Raw genomic sequence first — 18,845 nt, 5'->3', positions numbered from 1 at the left:
TATTCTGCATGGTGGAGAATGTCTCGACTAAACTCAAACAGTGGACACCTCAATACTCTTCGACGCTCCCGCCTGGTAAACCAATTTACGACCTCCTTCGACTGCCATCAACGTTCCCTGGGACGCCCCACCACCCTCTCGCGCAGCATCGACACCGATTCGGGCGGCTTGCTCTGACAGCGTTCCTATAGCAACTAGCATTGTGAAACATCGTTCCAGCGCACAGTTGAACACGGACGAGAAGAGAACGACCGGCGTTCGTGTTGTCTTTCTCTTCTCGTCCCTGTTCAGTTGTGCGCTGGAACGATGTTTCATAATGCTAATCATAACCAACTAGCCCAGCTGTCTATACTTATAGCAACTAGCAGGTTCTAAACGCTGTGTCATCGACTAACAAATTAGCGATATGCTTCAGCCTGGTGCAATCCAGCCGTCTCATAGCCCGTGGGCATCGCCAGTCGCCCTCGTGAAGGATAAGGATGGCTCTGTTCGCTTGTGCATTGAAATCAGACAACATCATGAAATTGCGCTCAAATGCGCGAAGACGCGAATGGGCGGTGCTCTTGACTTTTCGCAAGGCGCCAAGTTCGCTTCCTTGTAAAGCGAAGCTTTCGTTTGCCACTTCTCCCCATTTTCCGGTCGCTGTTGCTGCTGTGATGGTCTTGCAACACCACCAGATGGCGCTCGTTTCCTGGTCTTGCTAAGGTCCTGACCGCGCGCGCTGCTGGGTTTCTTTCAATGCTACCAGGTGGCGCTCGCAGTCGCGCATCCCGGCCGGCACCGCCGCGGCAGCGTTTCACGGTTTGTGCGTATGGCACGTGCTGTGCTTGTTTTTCCGTGCGACAAAAATGCAGGTGCTGGGCCCTGGTGGTCGCGTGCTGGGCTGTGATTTACAGCGTAAACATTCCGATCGTACTGATAGTGCTTATAGCTGATGTCTCAACAGCGTGTTCGCCACGTATGCAGAAGGAGCACGTGAACACGCGCTAGCGAAATTGAACCAAAGCCTGCATTCATCGTCAAGGAAATCCAGGCCAAAAATAAACGTCGCCCGGGCTAGGAGCGTCTTCGCTAGGTACTGCAAACGTGCTGAAGACCCTGAGTGTATGTATACAATGTATACATGCAATTATAATAGTAATCGAATTCCTTGTAGCCCCATTGTTCGAATGAAGTTCAACACATCTGTCACGGCGCGATGTGCCAAGTGTCCTCTCAGATATTATAAACAACGACGCACAACAACGCGTCAAGCAAGCATGTTTCCCTGTGTTTTTTGTAGACTACGCAGACAAACAGCAAAGCTTCACGCAAGGTAACGTTTAAGATCAACTCACAACTATGGTAATGGACTGGAAGCAGAAGAAATGGCGCCGAATCACCGCCAACATCACCGCTAGTTATCCTCAATCAAAGCAAAGAGCACACAATACCTCGCTTACATCGATTCAAACAGTGCGTGGGATCCTACATTTTGTTTACGACTTAAGACCAGGATGTTGGCAGGTCCCCACAGCCGAGATTGACCTGCCGCCTGGTGAGACACCATCTGTTAGGCGGTCTTTCGCGGATTATTGCAAGGAGGGCATCATGGCGCATCACTTGGTTGTGTGCGGAGAACTTCTGTACAATCGCGACTGTCTGCCGAGATGCCGCCAACGGCTCTTGTAATAACGCGTCATCGGCGGCTGATTCATGCGCACCGTTTTAAACTGACACTCTGCGGGTCCTCGAAGAAACAAGAATTGAGAAGGGTATTTCCGGACACCGCCTCGTGTAGACACGAAGTTATACAATTCAATCAAAAAAGCCTCATATTGAATGTTTTCCGCTTCGATTTCCGCAGCTCTCCATGTGTTAAAAGCGGGTTATTTATCAGGATCACCAAGTGCTACTTCGTACATGGAGGGATGGATAGCATACATGCGAGGCTATACCAAACTAGCGAGACCTTTTACTCCATATTCCTGCGTAAAGGTCACTGATCGAATACTTGAACAACTTGGTCACTATGTTTTAACTTGGCAGGAAGTAATTCTTAGCGCAACTAAACGACCACATTATGCACAATTACTTTGAAGAGAATTCGACGCGCAAGTTTAAACTTAGCCGTTTATTAGTTAATAGCTAATCATTCTATAGGCGCATCACTACTAGTCAGAATAGTGGAATCGTCATAACACAAAACAGGACAGTCTCTAGATACGCCATAGTGACAAAGAGCGGTCGTGCTATGCTTACTGGCGAATAACAAAATAAATAACACGCTGCAAATTTTTAGCGCACCAATGAAGGGGAACAAGCTAAAATGATATCTTAAGCAAGAACACGAGAGTGGTGTGCGTATAAACATTACCATTTGAGCCATGCGGTCATGTCGAAACATTTATCTGTGCCGAAACGAACAGGAAACTTCAAGCTACAGACGCCGACGACTCTCCGTCGGTGTCATCTCCTGCCGGCGCCAATGAGTCACGGCACCTACAGTGCCACTGCCGGCGATCCTCAGTCCTCCAAGGTTGCCAGACGCGTTACCGAGGCGCTGTTTGCGCTGCATCGCAATAGCTGCTTGCGTGCACAATGACGTCAACACATCGCCCTCTGCGAATCATTAGTACAGGGTCCGAGAAGCTTCAGGGCGACGACAGACCTTGCTAACGCTTACAATGTTTTGCCCCTGGGCCGAAGCTATGCCAACTTGCAATTAACAAAAAGAAAACGACTCAGTTTCATCGACACGTTTGCTCAGCTTCTCTTAAACTGCGTCGCAGCCGTTCTGCAGGCCATGCACAGCCATGGTTGTCTGTAGCGCCGTGCTGCTGTTGGTGGCGCTGATTGCCGGCATGCTGATCGCCGGCTGGCGACTCGGTGCAGCGGCCGTGTGCCGCACCAAACCCTGCCTCGAGTACGCGCGTCTACTCGCCGACTCGGTCAACACGTCGGTGAACCCCTGCGCGGGCTTCACGCGATTCGTGTGCTCCGGATGGAGGCGACGCAACCGGCTGTCCGTTCACGACGAGTGGATGATGTCCGACCTGAGCCGCTTGTCCAAACTCCTGCGCTCCGTGCGCGTGCCGCGCCAGCGTCAGGACGCGCTCCAAAGGGCTGCAGCGTTCCTGCGCAGCTGCGAGGCTGTGCGAAATGGCGACGTGGACGAAATGCCTAAGGTAAGAAAAAAAATGGCTGTGGCTTAGGTAAGGTTAAGCCCAGGATGCGAAGCATACTAGCCTTTATTTTAGTTGTTGAACCACTGTTTAGCCTGGTGAACTGCTGTTGCTTGGCTATATTTGGTTCGGCTAGACGAAGAAACAACTCATGCATTACTTCTTCGCCTTCAAGAGTGGAACGCGACAGCGTTCCCGTCGACCCGCCAAGGGGTGTAAGACAATGGGCTACAGGGCAGCGACTACGCGTCCCGCATTGGACGCGGTGAGCGTCGAGCAAAGCAGCGTTCGGCGCGGCAACGAAATGTGCGCCTGAGCAAGAGACGCACGCCTTAGAAACAGCGCGTTTCTAAGGCAACACCGCATTCACTAGAGGCGCTTTTGTACCGCTTTGAAGCGTTGTACTCGTGGCTCAGTGGTAGCGTCTCCGTCCCACACTCCGGAGACCCTGGTTCGATTCCCACCCAGCCCGTCTTGCAAGAGTTGAGCCAAAGCCACTTCTCCTCTGTCGTGACGTCACGGTGTCACGTGATTTCATGGTCACCGCCGCGCCTGAGGAGCTGGGTTGAGCCCTCGTAATATGCTTCGCATAAAAATTGCGGGGTTTAACGTCCGAAAAGTGCGCTGACGGTCTTGAGGGACAACGTAAAGCGTGAGGATACCCGGTTAATTTTCGGCCAGCTGGGGTTCTTGCAGCTAAATCACGATCGTTTCAACGCGACAGCGTTAAGGAGTTCGTGTCGCAGAAAAGCCGGTGTCGTCGGCGTCGGTGTTCGCAGCGTTGGCCGTGAGCGATAAAACCCGGCAGGCATTTCTTAAATAAAAAACAACTTGCAAGATGGGCTAGGTGGGAATCGAACCAGGGTCTTCGGAGTGTGACACGGAGACGTTACCACTCAGCCACGGGTTCGATGCTTCAAAGCGGTGCAAAAGCTTCTCTAGTGAATGCGGTGTTGCCTTAGAAACGAGCCGTAGAAAGTTATACTGCGGTGTATATCGGTAATTATGAACATGTAACTTACAGAAGTCGCAGTTACACGAGTAGCGAAGTGCGTTTCCGCTACATTTCTTCAGCGCTTTCGTGGGTTTATTCGTCATCTAAACGCGGTCGCCGCTGCGAGTAACTGAACGCGCATAACCTCGTGCTCAGCAGCATGCCGCCGTAGCAAATTGAACGGCCGTGGGGTCTCAAAGTCTTGGTCAGCAACAGCTTCTATTTGCGTGCTTGTCTGATAAGATGCACGCAAATTCTGAATACACTCTGCCAACTGGGCTAACGTGGCGGGTGGAAACCAGTGTCATTACAAGCAGTCTTAACTAAGATTATAGAGCTACTGCAGGTAACAAGGAAAAAGAAAGAACTGGCTGTGGCTTAGCTAAGGTTAAGCCCAGGATGCGAAGCATACGAGCCTTTATTTTAACGCGACAGCGTTAAGGAGCTCGTGTCGCAGAAAAGCCGGGGTCGTCGGCGTCGGCTCAGGCGTGCGGCGCTTGCTCAGGCGCACATTTCGTTGTCGCGCCGAACGCTGCGTTGCTCGACGCTCACCGCGTCCGATGCGGGGCGCGTAGTCGCTGCGCCGTAGCAAAGCCACCTAGAAACAGTCTCTGTAGAACGCCGCAACCTTCGCTTCTCATTCCAACGAGCAGCTCTGTCTCCAGGAGGCATCTCACCTCGTGAGTGTCTAGCAGAGGCAAGCGCAGCTGCTTATATACCACCGCGATGCCGCGAGCGACGGCGCGAGTTGGAGCCCTGTTTCTCCTCTGTCATGACGTCACGGTGTCACGTGGTATTGAAGGCGACACCGCCACGCCTGAGGAGCTGGGTCGAGCTCTAGTAATATGCTTCGCATCAAAACATATGAGCCCAAAGTTGGGCTGCAATCGATATAGGAACCTTGATAAGATGAACCACGCAAGGTGACTGTCGCCATGCCTATGCAAAGGCAATGCCTTTAGAGATCGAAAAAAGCGGATTAGAGGCGTGATAGACTGACACCGAATATGAGCGGCAGCAGAATATGGGCGGTCGTTGATGCATTTACGCTGCAACCGCTATAGTGTGGCGACCAATGCCAATGATATAGGCGCTGGTGGCGTTCATAAAACTATAGGAACAAAACGTTATGCTGTTGAGAGCCCCAAAATTGCACATTGGGTTATGACGGACGCCTTATTAGACCGCTCCTTGATAATTATGACCACCTTGGATTCTTTATCGTGCACTGAAAACGCGACACGACAGCTTTTGCCTTGCACACCGCTCGTAATGCGGCTGTCGTGGCCTTGAATCGCACCATCGACCTTGTGCTCACCTGAGCAGCCCCTTAGCCAGTTATCCACCGCGACGGGTTGCACAAATACTAACACGGGTCCACTGCTCATAGTGCTCCGATTGTGTACATTCATTGCTTCAATCTTCTGCGTTCACCGAATCACTGCGCCCGTATAAATTATAAGACCACTTCTGGTGTCACTCCAGGTGAAGGCGGCGCTGCTGGAAGCAGGTATCGTGTGGCCTCTCCTGCCCGGAGACTCGGACCCGGTGGACGTTCTTCGCACGTGGCTGCACACCTGCCTGAGGCTCCGCTGGAGCAGCGTTCTGGACGTTTCCATCCGGCGTGACACAAACACCACCGTGATCTTCCTGGAACCACTCCGAGAGTTCCTCCGCATCGCCGAAAGGCACGAAAAGTGGGCCCATGATGTGGAGGAAGCCCAACGCTACTTCGAGACTCTCAGGTCAACGTTGCGTTGGTTGTTGTCAGTTAGGACCTGGAGAGTATTGCAAATCAGTTCTGCGGAATCCTGGAGCGCAGGGGAGAGGTCGTGAGAGGCAAAATTGCCGTGCACCCTAATTTAGCACAGAGCTACAAAGGAAACCTGTACGGATTGCTCAGAAAGAAAGCTTCGCAGTTGAAGAAAATTTCGTCATGGGCCGGGAGTCGAACCCCGTACAAGCGCCTTTCCATGGCTGTTGGTCTACCACCTGAGATAACGAGGTGGCTATCCGATCGGAGTGCGAGGACTAATTGATGCACAGCTCGAAGCAAAGGGAAACTGAATATTGCAATTCAGTTCCGCAGAGCTAGAGATCATGATAAATAATCTTGTAGCATTTATAGCGTTGTTAATAAGCGTTCTTTCAGAGTCACTCCCTATTGTAGCCCCGGGTAGAAGCGGGGCAGAGCTGGGTCCTCCTGCTCTCGATTGGTGAAAACAAAACTGATTTCTTCATTTCGCGCGAAATTAGGTAGTCACACAATGAGCTTGCGATTGTGCAGATGCTTCCCTCTCTCATTACTACATTAGCGCACTGAGTCTCAAATTGGGCAACGATTATTGTAGGAGGAGAAGAGTTTGGTAAAATTAAATATAAGACAGTTGCCATCGGGCACAATTTGCTCCAACTTTCAAATATAAACTTGAGACGTGGCAAGCATCGTCCTTTTTATTTTTATTTATGGATTTTTTTTACTTTACTTGCATAGAACAAACTCGAACAACTTGGACTGAACAAAAATCGCGAGGGAGTGTGAAAACATGGACAGCATCGCTGGTATAAGATTTGAAATAAAATTAATGGCACTTAAACTGTGAAGGTGCTGTATATCTAGGAAGGCAAGCCTTGGTCAACAACGTCGAACTGTTTGCGTGTAGCTTTTCAGATTGCTTCAGTAGGCTATTCTTGTCAGTTCACATGCCTGTGTATAGCTACGTAGACTTTTCTATGACAAGGATTGTTTGGGTGAAAGGTTAACTTTATGTCAATGAACGGCAGAAATAAACAAGAGGTTTGTTTTAATTTTATTCTAAGTAACATTTTAAGCTCCACTTCCGTTCTTTTCTTCGAGGAGGTACATGAATGCAGTGGGCGCACCTATATAACTTTCGTAGAATACACCGGCAGTGAAACACGTGTTTCCGGTGAAACACGGAAAATCGGCTCCTAATTACTTGAGAAATCTGGTAACACATTCTCTGCATGAGCAAATGAAAAACGTTTATGCCTGCCGCATACTAATTCTAATATACATTCTACTAATGTAGCCACGTGAAATGCAAATAATTAGGACGAAATTTGCACAAGGTAATATGGCTTGGAGTTTATTTCACCGTCACATGCGAGTCAAGTAACCCTGAGTATTTTTTTAGGCTTGTAGCGCAGCTCACAAAGAGCAAAAAGGAAGGTCGAAGGGGTAATGAAAGGAAAAGGAAAACAGAGTGCAGAATCCTGTGTACTTTTTACTGATGAGGACAGAAGGGGCCAATGCGGGCGAGCGTCCACCAAATTGCTTCGATCTGTTATGAGCCAGGGTCAAACACGCTGTCATCTGCGTTGGAGACCGCGGGAACGGCCGTAAAGTGCGGTCAGCCTATCGGCTTTCCTGCTGTCTCGAAAGCATTGTAATCTCCCTCTCACGGGCGACGCGTAAAGGGAATAATCCTCACGAGGTGGCGCCAGAGCGTCGCCGGCGGCGTGTCGTCTGCGAGACAACGAGTTGCGATTCTGCACCGGGCGATTAGCATTTGCACAGCACTTTTAACACGCATGTTAAAAAAAAACGATTTTTTTTTACAGAAGGCAGAAAGTGTGCGTCATAATCCAGCAAACACGTTCATAGACTATCCGGTCCACCCTACTGTTTCGTATTCGTGAAACGCATCTGCGATGCCACACGCAGGCGGGAGTTTCTCAACGTTACCGAGTCGCCGGCGAACGACACCGAAGGCACCGTGAGCTTTTCCGCCACCAACCAGATGGATACGATGTACCTGCGCGCCCTACAAGAGACAACGGGCTTTCTTTCGAATTACAGCACGCTCGACCCAGCGGAGATATTCGGCACCGTGCCGAGCCTGACGCGGGAGCGATGGCTGGCGGAGCTTAGCCGCAACGGTGTCGACGTCTCGGAGGACATCGTCTTTGCGTCGACCAAGCCGGGTTTCGTGAGAACGTTTCTAGCGCTATGGAAGCACCGCGGCGAGCGAGAGATGCACCTGTTCCTCTCCTGGTGCACCGTCCAGACGGTCGCGCTGTACGCGAACCGTCGTCTGCTGGTCAACTTCTACGAACGGTAAAGGGCGAATCGGTCGCGCGCCCACGTTGTGTAGGGTCGGTGCTTGTTTGGTCTCGACAATAGGCGAAACTTCGCAAGATAGAAAAACAATCTCCGCAGGTGTGGGATAATCCGAGCAAGTCATACATCTAAGACCAGCAATGCTGTACGAAAGAGCTCTCCCACCCTTGGGAAGTTCTTGGGCTCTGTTCTGCCATAGCTGGGGATCGCCCAAGACTTTTTTCAAACTTGCCTCTACACCCGGTGGAATTTGTTCGCTACATTCAAAAATTTTATTGGTTTTCGCTGTGTTTCAGTTTTGTGCAGAGTCCAAAGTTCTTTTTTTAATCATTAAAAGAACGGTAAGGCACCAACGTATTGAAATGAAGAGGTACTTATGTTTATCACAGAGAAAAAGCCCCGACGCCATTCCTAAAACATCTTGATCAATTTGCGTCACTGCTACCTCAGCTCGATCGAGGAACCGGTGAAACGCGATGTGTAAAAAAATTCGAGGTTACACAATAATCTTGGTTACTTGATGAAAAGGAAAAAGAAAGGGCAAGAAGTGTTTGTCTATGTCAATTAGCTATACTTAAGGTACCCTTTATTCTGTGGGCCTTGGTAATTGCGTTTCCAAGCAAATTTGGGGCTACGACCCAACCTATGCTCTTCGCTGTTCCCTGGTGGACATTTCACATCGACCAAACCGTCGCGATTTCGAGAAGATCCCTTCATCAGCTTCCCTGAGGATTCAGCCGGATATCTGTACGCACCGTTATTTAGTTCTTGCGACCTTTTTCTTCTCACCTTGGCTGTTTCGCTGGTGTTAAACAGATAGTCATTTTACAGGCTTTTGCGAATATAATTTTTTTCGGTTCGAAGAGAAGTTGAAGAGAATAATAATCAGCATTGCATAATTTCAAAGCGAATCGTTCAAACAGTTGTGAGATTTTACTAAATTTTCCACATAAGAGCCAGATGCTGACATTCTACGAAAGTTTGCAAAAAAGGCAACGTGTTCGTCTCCTGAGGCGGTTCATTGTCTAAGGGCCGTTATTCGGGCATTTCCACGCAAATACACATGTTCAACATTTCTTGCAACTGCAATTTTACAGTAAGTTTGTGTACATGCTCCCGCTAACTTTTGTGCTTTTGTGGTGGTTGAGGCAGCGTAGGCACTTCGCATTCGTCCTTCGTGAGTGGTCGTAATGCTGTGAAGTGCAACGTTACACGACGCCAGCAGTTCACGAAGTGTTGCAGCAATTCAGCTGCATGCTTTCAATCTACGCGAGTGCTAAACGGATTCTATTCTGCAATTGCTCAGACGAAAAAGAAATGCAATTGTAAGAATAAAATCGATATGCGAGGTATATGTGAATTTACTCTCGAGGTGTGGTTTCACAGCAGCATAACCCACGTTGCCAAGAAACCACCTTTAGGACAAAATTCTCCGACATACGGCGTTGCCAACGAAGCGGGTTCCAGACCAGCTGGCCAAAGCATGACGCTGATGATTCATGCATCTGTGAATTGAGACGGTTATTTTAAAAATATTGTGGTGTTGTATGTAGCTATTTGCGTGAGATAGTAACTTAGGTTTTTCTTTTTCTTTGTTTCCATGGTGTTGTAATTGGAGGTGCGGTTTTTACGCCGGTAAATGCGTATGCTTGTTCATTTCGTACACTTGAAACCTTAGAATACCCATATTGAAGCCGATTCTAACATTTATTAGCACAATATTCGATTGAATATTCGATACTATCTAATATTCACTCATGTGTACCAATTTGGTATGTGTCTTTACATGCACCCGACTCGGCGGCCGTACGTCTACATTTACTATAAGTTGGGGCATTGTGTTTGACTGGTTAAATTTATACAGTTGTTGAGTCAGTGGGTACAAGTAGGCCCTTGATGCCATAGTGACGCCTCTGTCATCTAAGTTCGAAAATTGAAAGCTTCGAAACTGACGCAATTCCTTGAGAGCTTTGGCGATTCCTGTGCACCTACAGCACAGGACATTGAGTCCACACTTCTTGCAATCCACAGTTATAGTCATCCTCTCGTTTGGTTCTTTCACATTTTTAGCTTGCTCACACAGTCTACCTCACCTTCACAGGAAAAAACAGGCTACATGCAAAGGGTATGCGATAAACACTTCATTGTGTTGATGCCATAAAGACGTTCCATAAACTTCGTCCCTGCACGGAGCACGGGCTAGCCATGCATCGGAAAAACTGTGGAAGCGGAGCCCTGTTTCATAAGTACCCAATCAACGAAGAAAGAAATACACGAATGTACAGACAGGATTGATTAAAGGAGCTTGGAATGTTTTCTACTTAGACTACACATGAGCCACTGTAGCGACAATATCATCAATCGCGCTATCAGCTAACGTATCTGCATTCTTGATGTGCAGCACACATGTAGAGCAAGCAGTATGTCTACCAATATCATCAGTGTTTGCAGTGTCATGTATGAAAACGATAACGAGCTTTAACAAACCAAACTGTCGAATTAGTACCAAGTGTGTATTCTTAGAGCGTGTTGCTGGTCAGCTTTGTTCACGTTCCCTAAATTAAAATGTTAGCGCTCGTTATGCCTCTGCTTTCCTCCCGTCTAAGGTGTGTTCTTGTTCAACATCCAAGCGTGTGTATCATTTGCGTCTATCTTTTGCATTCGTTCTACACGCACTGTGAAACATGTACAGCTTATAATAGTGCACCAAGAAGTACAACGAGCAGCGCTTAAAAACCTTCGTTCGTCACCGTTAGCTTTCACCCCACGTATTTGTGACTAAATGAAATTTCTCGGTGCAGCGAAAGCAGCGCCAACGTGTACCACGCAGCCCTCTGCCTCAGCAAGGCGTACCTGCTGTGTGGCAGTGACCTGTTTGTCAAGTACTTCCAGGATGTGCTCTCGGAGCCGGAGTTGCGCGCCGCCCAGCGGGTGGTAGCTGGTACCCGCCACGCGTTCGCGAGCCGACTAGAGCGGTGGCAGTACAGGGATGATAACATAAGCCTGGTTGAGGACTGGCATTCAACCGACATCGCCCTCGGATACTTCGACCCACTCTATCAGCAATATCCAGGCCTGGTGAGGAATTATATGATTTCGTTCCACTAAGCCAACAGTCCCAGCGCGATTAAATTACGAAGAAGCAAACTTCAGGTAGAACCAATCCTTTCGGGATGTATATCGTCGTTCATTCGATTTGCATTCAAGGTGCGGCTGCCGTTACACAGCCTTACATGCCGCCAAACACAAATGAAAGCGCAGATGGGTGAAAGCAAATGCGCGCGCGCGTTCATGATTACCACTTGATAATGCACCTCCAAGAATTTAGGGACAAGTTGAGGTAACTGCAAGAGCCTCTGCCGAAAAAAAAATATATAGGCAAGATGTATGACCTGCGTATTGCAACCGGGCTTCTAAACTGCTCTTCTATAGACAAGTGACGCCATCGAGCGGAGCGTGCGGGAACTACTGCTATTTTAACATGGCCTCCGAGATTGCATCGGTGGAGTGCCGATGTGTGCTAATTGAGAAATAATTCCTTGTTGTCCAGGCCGGTGATGGGGCCGAACGCATAGAGCATGGGCTCGATATCGACGAGTGCCAAAGTTCTTTTATTTTTCTTTTTATCGCAACGACGGGCTCGAGTAAAGAGGCCAGAAATGCAACAAAGCCGCAATGCGGGCGAATTTCACTGACCCCAGCAGTCTACAACGTTCGTCCCTCAATGAGCTTCGATTCGAGAGTCTTGATGGCGGCGCTGCTTCTGGAAAGAAACGGTCACTGCGCTTCATTAGATTAGAGTACTAGATTAGTATTAGAGTCGCACGGCGATTCTTGACAAGCTCAGCGTCTTGTTTAGTCAAGGAGTGGCGCCCCACTACACTCGGTGGAGTGGAGCAAACGTTTTAGAAGCGCGGATCGTGCGATGAATACGGGGCTAAGAGTTGTAATTTCAATAAATATAGTCGAGATACAATGCTATCTTTTCACTTTCCTACTTTCTGATGTACTTGCGCTGACAGGATCTTATTAGAAGTCCGAATTGTCATGGCTCCGGACGTCGCCTCGTCAATTGTTTCTCGAATTAACCCACTCATTGCTAAACGAGAGATGACCCGCTATGGGAATCTGTGCTGATAACAGTCCCATTTTTTTTTAGTATAACTTCGAGCCATGTTCGGAATCGATCAAATATTAGCGTACCGAAAGTTTACCTTGGCACTGCTTTCTGTTAAAAGCATAAGTTCCATGAACTTGAGCTTCCAATACAAACAGAGGCTGCGAATGTTAAGTTCATGCTCTGCGCTAACATAACAGAAATAGTCCCGACTCTTTTTATTCCGACAGCCATTATAGGAAACTCCAGGCACATTTCTGTCATCGGCGTAGCCGTGAGGGTCCGCATAAAGTCTAAGAGCGATAACACCGTCGCCGCGCGCCCTACGCTGCGAGGCAGCCAATTTTGCGAGGCACCGAGGGAGGGCAGGGAAGAGGGGCAGCGTTCTACTCGGGCTGCAACTGCGTAAGTGGGCGGCTACTCAATGGCGCTTGGCCGTATCTTAAGAGCAATCTGCGTTCGAGGCACAGTCTAGGTGCGTCTACGGCTCGTAGTTTGAAGCGCGCTGTGTGTTCTCGGCGCTCGGTTGGCGTTGAAGCGATGGACAGCACGAAGGTCACTTCGCTCGCTGCTGCTGCCGCGCTTCCTCCCGCCAGCATTTCGATAACGAGTGTTCGCGGTCCTCGAGCGTGATGTGATCATGTTTGCTGTGCGCAATGACACCATGCTTGTTAATTTAGTTATCAAGCTAGTGTTTACATGTTGATACGACCGATAAATGTGCTATCCTGACTTCTTATGGCTGTCTGTTAATTTGCTATCGCAATCGATGCTTCGTTTTTCTGGCGAAAGTACGACTTTTTTGCCAGATTTCGCGTACTGTAAAAATTAGAAGGTGTTTTAATTCGTTACGCGTTCGATCTTTTATTGTTGCCGAAGCTAAAGTAGTTTCACTTCCATAGGAAACGGTCTCAGCTAAGGCCATTCGCGACTCCCTAACCTGTTTCAGCGTGGAAACTAAATGATGGAAATAAACAGAATAATATGCTGAAGAGCTCCAAACCTTGCACGTGTTCCTTTATGTCCTCGTTTGTACCATGTGCGTACGAGGAGGATCGTGAAGATCATAATTTAAGTCTACTCTAGTAATTGTTTTAACGAGTCTAGTAACGCTACTCGAGATGACTGTATTACGCTTTTGCACAGGCGCAGATATTTCTTCAAGCTCGCTGTGGGCGATAACGGTATTCGAGTAAAGAATAATTGCACCGTACACACTGCATGCTGAAAGTTTTCACATTCGGGACAATGCAATAATAATGAGTGTATTTCGCTTCATTGGCTACAAATCGAAATATGGAGGCCGAAGTCGGTGCACTTTCTAACACTGTACGATCGTCGCTTCCCCTATAAGAACATGTATACAAAAATGAAGAATGACAAATGACTACTTCACACAGGTGTCACCTGATGTGATTTCAAAATTACAGCTGAAGGCACTGCAGCATACCGACCGAGTGAAATACAAAATAAATAATTACATCTCGAAATTATGAAACAAACAAGACGACATAGCAAGAGAAGGAATTAAACTATCGGCAAACCACCTTGTAAACTAAAGTCTCAACTCCCAGATAGCGCACACACTCAAATGAAGGTGGAGTATGGCAACTGCATGAGAGCTTTGGTACTACCTACTTGATCTATGTTTAATGGGGGAGGTAATGTAAAGGACAGCTTTACGATGCCACAGTATTTCTGCCTTTATGTTTCAAATTAAGAGGTATATATGTCGAATTTGTATGCTGAAGCGATAGAATAGAGCACTTTAGCTTTTAGCACTTTTTCCTTGTCCACCATCTCCTACATACGGTGCCTAAGAAATCTTCAAGAAGATGCATTCAGGGAAAATGTTGCAGTTATCAGCTCCTTGCGAAAATCTGGTGGTGGTGCTCGCTGTGTTAATAGCGCCACACTATAGTCCATGTTATAGCACCTCATATTTACTCCGGTTTATGCTGCACGTTTGGCAGGTTAGCTGGCAGACACGGTGGAGCATGCATTAAACTTATTCGTCGGCTTGATTCTCCTCCTAGTGTCTGTCTGCGGCCCCTTAGCAGCGCAAGTTAAACCATACACTCACGCCATACCAACGAGCCTCCCCTCTAATGACAGTTTAAGCTCATGGAATTGGTCGTTTCGTTACGTGCTGCAAATACAGCGCAGGTAAACTACTTTCCAATCGCACTGGATACATCGCGACCGCGATTTGGCAACCGCACCAAGTTGGTGAGCTCTGAATGCTGTTCAATCAATAACCGCGCGTTTGTTTCTCAGCTTTTCGACGGCCCTTCTCGTGCCTCGCGTAGTACCCACGTGACCTGATGTCCTGCAAACCTGCAGCAGCAGACGGCGGGGGCCACGTGCACGCGAGACCTGGGCGACTCCCTGGTGGACAACATGCGGTTGGCCTCGATGGGTCACGTGCCGGAGGCCCACCGTTGGGTGTCCGAGCAGATAGAGCACGCCGATTGGTTCGTGCTGATGCCGGGAAAGGACCTCGCACTGCTGCCGTACGCGCTCACCTTTCCGTGGCTCAGCGAGGTTGGCACGCTGTTCATGAACCACGGTGGACTCGGAGGCCACGTCGCCTGGGCACTCAGCGCGCTGTTCCTCAGCGGGTAAGCACGTGCAAGCGGTGTATAGCACGGCTGCGTTCGACTCGTGCACTTCTAATTTCGTTCCGCTGAGGTTAGAGCAATATAAGAGGAAAAAAATAGCTGTGGCTTAGCTAAGGTTAAGCCCGGGATGCGAAGCATACTAGCCTTTATTTTAGTTGTTGGACCACTGTTTAGGCCGCAGCACCGGCTGTGCGACCGCAGGCGAGCGCAATAGTTGAGCCCGGCTTGCAGCTGTTGTGACGTCAGTGCCCTAGTGGGGGGAGCGGGAGTTAGGCCGCAGTACCATCTGTGCGACCGCAGGCGAACGCACGAGCTGAGACCCGGCTATGTAGCTACGCGGCCGCAAGCGAGCGCACGAGTTGAGCCTCTGCTTTTGCAGCTGTTATGACGTCATATGGTAGCTACGCGGCCGCACGCGGCGCAGCAAGGAAGAGCGTGGTGGTGCGGCTAGTATGCTTCGCATAAAAGTATTTGCAAATATTCTTGACCTACCAGAATTGAAGAGCACTCGCTTGGAAATCGCAATATGTGTGACACGGCGTTCCGTAATTTGGAACGTTTATTGCGGGTAATATTCCGCTAATACTTCTTGCACTTTCTCGTTTGTCTGTTGAATCTTGTCCGAATATATAATCCCTCGCGCGGTACGTGCGGTCTACGCGATGGCGTCGCTTGTCCAGCGAGGTGCATGCGAAAGAAGTCCGGCTGCATACGCTCCTCAAACACGAGGCGTTTCAGCGGTGGTACTATGGCACGCCGCTGCGTTGCTCCAATCCTGATCACAGTACGTCGGCACTCATCGTTACATGCGTTCTACCAGAAAATTGCTAACTTTTTTAAATACGGATACAAATAACTATGGTACCTAACGGCAACCATGTACTACGCACTTGTAACGTTTACCCGGAAAATTATTGAACACACCTCTACTAAGGAACGTGCATAACCATGGGGAACACCCCACGTGCTTATACAAGTGAAGCTACGCATACGTATGCAAGTATACGTTTACTAGTCGAGCTATAAGTATGTGGGAGAATGTCTAGAAAAAGTGCATGGTTCGAAGTAGACATGCGACACAATATTCCCTTTAAAAGGTAAAGGAATCAGAAGCACTGTATCGGCTATCCTGTGGCTATATTCAGGAAACGCTGTTCCGTATATTATTTTCTCTATGTACCGAAGAGTCAAACAATCATTCCAATACACGGAATTCCCTTATTTATGGGCAATTTTAAAAAAAAAATCTGCTTAAAAATGCCCCTTACCGATTGAACCTAAGTGGAACGAGAATTAAAGTGTACAAAAAGCATTTTTGGGTTGTGGCTTTCCGTGGTCACTGTGTTTAGCACAGGGCAAAGCAGCTGGCTCAAAGAACACACCTTAGGCCGACCTGTCTCGTGTTCTTTGCATTAACCTTTCGTTTCCCTATGTTTAGAAGAGCGAGGCTGCCGCCGTTATACCGTTTTGCATTGACATCATTGTTGATTGCCGGAGTTGCGTTTCTGCGTAGTACTCAAATTCGCTTAGTGTGCCGCGAACGATTCCTTTTGTACCTGCCGTGTTTTTCTTTTTTTATTTCATACAGCAATAAGGTGATTATGTAAGCTAGATGATGCATATTCCGGGAGTAAACAACTCCGATGACGGTTAATACACATGAAAAATGCACACTTCTATGTACTTTTCTTTGTTTGTCCCATTTTTAGTGCCCTGTGCTACAAGAATGCCAATGTACACAGTAAATCTCATGTCATCGTTTTAGCCACCATGCTATTTTCTACCTAATTTTATTTCTGTTTGCCCGCGTATATTGTTACGTATGCTCCAACAGTGTCACCCTCATGCAGCTGTGACACGTCGCCTGTATGCTTCTTGTAGTGTACCTTCGGAGACACTGCGAGATTACGGCTTCGATAATTTTCGGTTCTCTTCTCGCACGCCATAACCTCTATTCGGTGACTAGAAAACACTGATTTATTTTACGTACTTACCTTGTCACGCAAATTATGCACATTTGTAAGAGGCACTGCAAATCCGTCCTTATTAAAAAAGTAAAAAAAAATACTATGCACGATCGCAAACATCCTGTAAGCCCTTTTATTTGAGGGCGCCACCATTTTGCGATCACAGCAGCATCGTTCTTCGGGCGCCATACTGGTATGATCGGATCGCGCTGGATAGTTCACAGCGAACATGCTATTGACCACGAGTTCCGAGCTCTCGCTTTCTTTCTGAGAGGTCTCAATATGTCTTTGAAAGTATAAAACTTGTTTGCGAGTCGTTACCAAATATTGAGCGTCCATAGGGACGCAAAATTGAAAATCGCCGAGCCTAGAGACAATGCCACAGCTCTGGTCGCGATTTAAATAGGCGAGCCAAGCCTGAACATTGTAAATACGTAACGTGACGTGCAACGTGTTATTATTCTAAATCTAGATTTCAACTCTATTAAGATCTCGCTCAGGTGACAGCAACCAGAAGCGTCTCTGTACGCAGTGTGGGGTGGGCCGCACCAACGAACATCCCAGTTCACGCAACTATAGCGAAGCTCTGAGGAAACACATGTTTGGCTAGCTTTCACGCTTCTAAAATTATCGCGGTACGATATTCATACTTTCGTCAATTCTTAAGGTCTCGAGGAGTGCCTGTGCAAGGTCCCCTCGACAACTCTACAAGAGCTGAAAAACGAACAACTACTTTCTGCAACAGCTACATTTTCTGAAGTGACACATCGAGCGATGCGTTGAGTCATGCCAGACAGCTTGCTGCCTAGATTCAGAAGTACGGCAGTACGCATGTGTATTATAGGCACGGGGGCCAGAGGGTATGTAAGGCTTCGATTAAAGATCGAAAAAGCACACACCATCATTTTCTCTGTCGGCGCTTGCTGTTTTCACATTACGTCCCCAGCGAACTTCCGCCAGAGCGTCGGTTGCCAAGCGTGATATTCTCGGAGCACAACTGAACAAAGTATTCTTTATGTGCATTCTTTCGCCCTAGTTGACCGACAGAAATAGGAATACTTTGTTTATATCCCAGTATTACCATGGGTGGTGACGTCATCGTCGTGTGCTCGCTGGAATAAAAATCTTCGGAACATACACGCGACGAAGCTAATGGCGCTAAGTCATTTCTGTTTGTGCTGGCAATCTAGAAGCGATGCTTGTAAGCAATCGCAGCGGTGGAGTCCAGGAAGTCGCAGCTGCTGAATCTGCACTTTACACTGGCTACCAACACTTAATTTCGCATCCGAATACAGTACAGTCGTAGCCCACTGACCTTGTGTCAATGACGGGACACGTTATAATCGCAATAATTCGCAATGACACATTACCGTTCCAAGCTGCCGCTGGGAAAAAACGGCTATCCGCACGTATACCCGCGTGCTGGTTCGGGGCTACGTTCCACCTCGCCGATAGAATGGGCCATACAATCCTCACAGCGAGATTCTTCTGCTACGTAACAGCAAACCAGAAATACAAACGCTATGCAACGGAATTCTATCAGCGTGGTGCTCTAGCACGTATCGCTAAAATAGTGCATTCAGATACATTGCCGCCGGATGGCTTGGCACACAGCCTTACGCAAAATACCGAGTTATGGAACGTTCATCGTTTGCGAAGGGCATATAGTTATCGAAGAATTTGCGATAGACTTCCCTTCTATACTGCATTCGGAAACGATAAATATTTCACAAAACCTCAGGTAACAAAAATATTTTATCTTTTATTCATTATCTCTTAGCGGGTACTCTTCTACTCGCTGTTTACAGTGGCGTCTATCCTCTCGGCCAAGGGTACTTTTCTCACGAAGTAATGCTAAATCTCTACGAGTGACTCGTTGTTATTGTCCCATGGTAGTG

General features: G+C 48.1%; 2 protein-coding genes across 5 annotated transcripts in view; one reads left to right on the top strand and one right to left on the bottom strand.

The window, feature by feature from the left end:
- LOC135908586 (uncharacterized) overlaps positions 1–18,845 on the bottom strand; it is a 235,627-nt gene that overhangs the window by 114,621 nt on the left and 102,161 nt on the right. The gene's annotated exons all lie outside the window — the stretch shown is intronic.
- LOC135908552 (endothelin-converting enzyme-like 1) overlaps positions 1–18,845 on the top strand; it is a 28,561-nt gene that overhangs the window by 6,791 nt on the left and 2,925 nt on the right. Inside the window, exons 4-8 of one of the 3 annotated variants that reach the window (XM_065440332.1) lie at positions 2,772–3,167; positions 5,644–5,903; positions 7,847–8,239; positions 11,044–11,320; positions 14,706–14,980. In XM_065440332.1, coding sequence (XP_065296404.1) covers positions 2,772–3,167; positions 5,644–5,903; positions 7,847–8,239; positions 11,044–11,320; positions 14,706–14,980 — 1,601 coding nt within the window. Of the gene's footprint in view, positions 1–2,771; positions 3,168–5,643; positions 5,904–7,846; positions 8,240–11,043; positions 11,321–14,702; positions 14,981–18,845 lie in introns of all 3 variants that reach the window. The other 2 variants (XM_065440331.1, XM_065440333.1) reach the window with 2 other exon arrangements.

Source organism: Dermacentor albipictus, chromosome 9, assembly GCF_038994185.2.
Source record: "Dermacentor albipictus isolate Rhodes 1998 colony chromosome 9, USDA_Dalb.pri_finalv2, whole genome shotgun sequence".
Lineage (NCBI taxonomy): Eukaryota > Metazoa > Arthropoda > Arachnida > Ixodida > Ixodidae > Dermacentor > Dermacentor albipictus.
The sequence above is the reverse complement of the archived record's forward strand: the minus strand, read 5'-3'. Positions and strand labels throughout refer to the sequence as shown.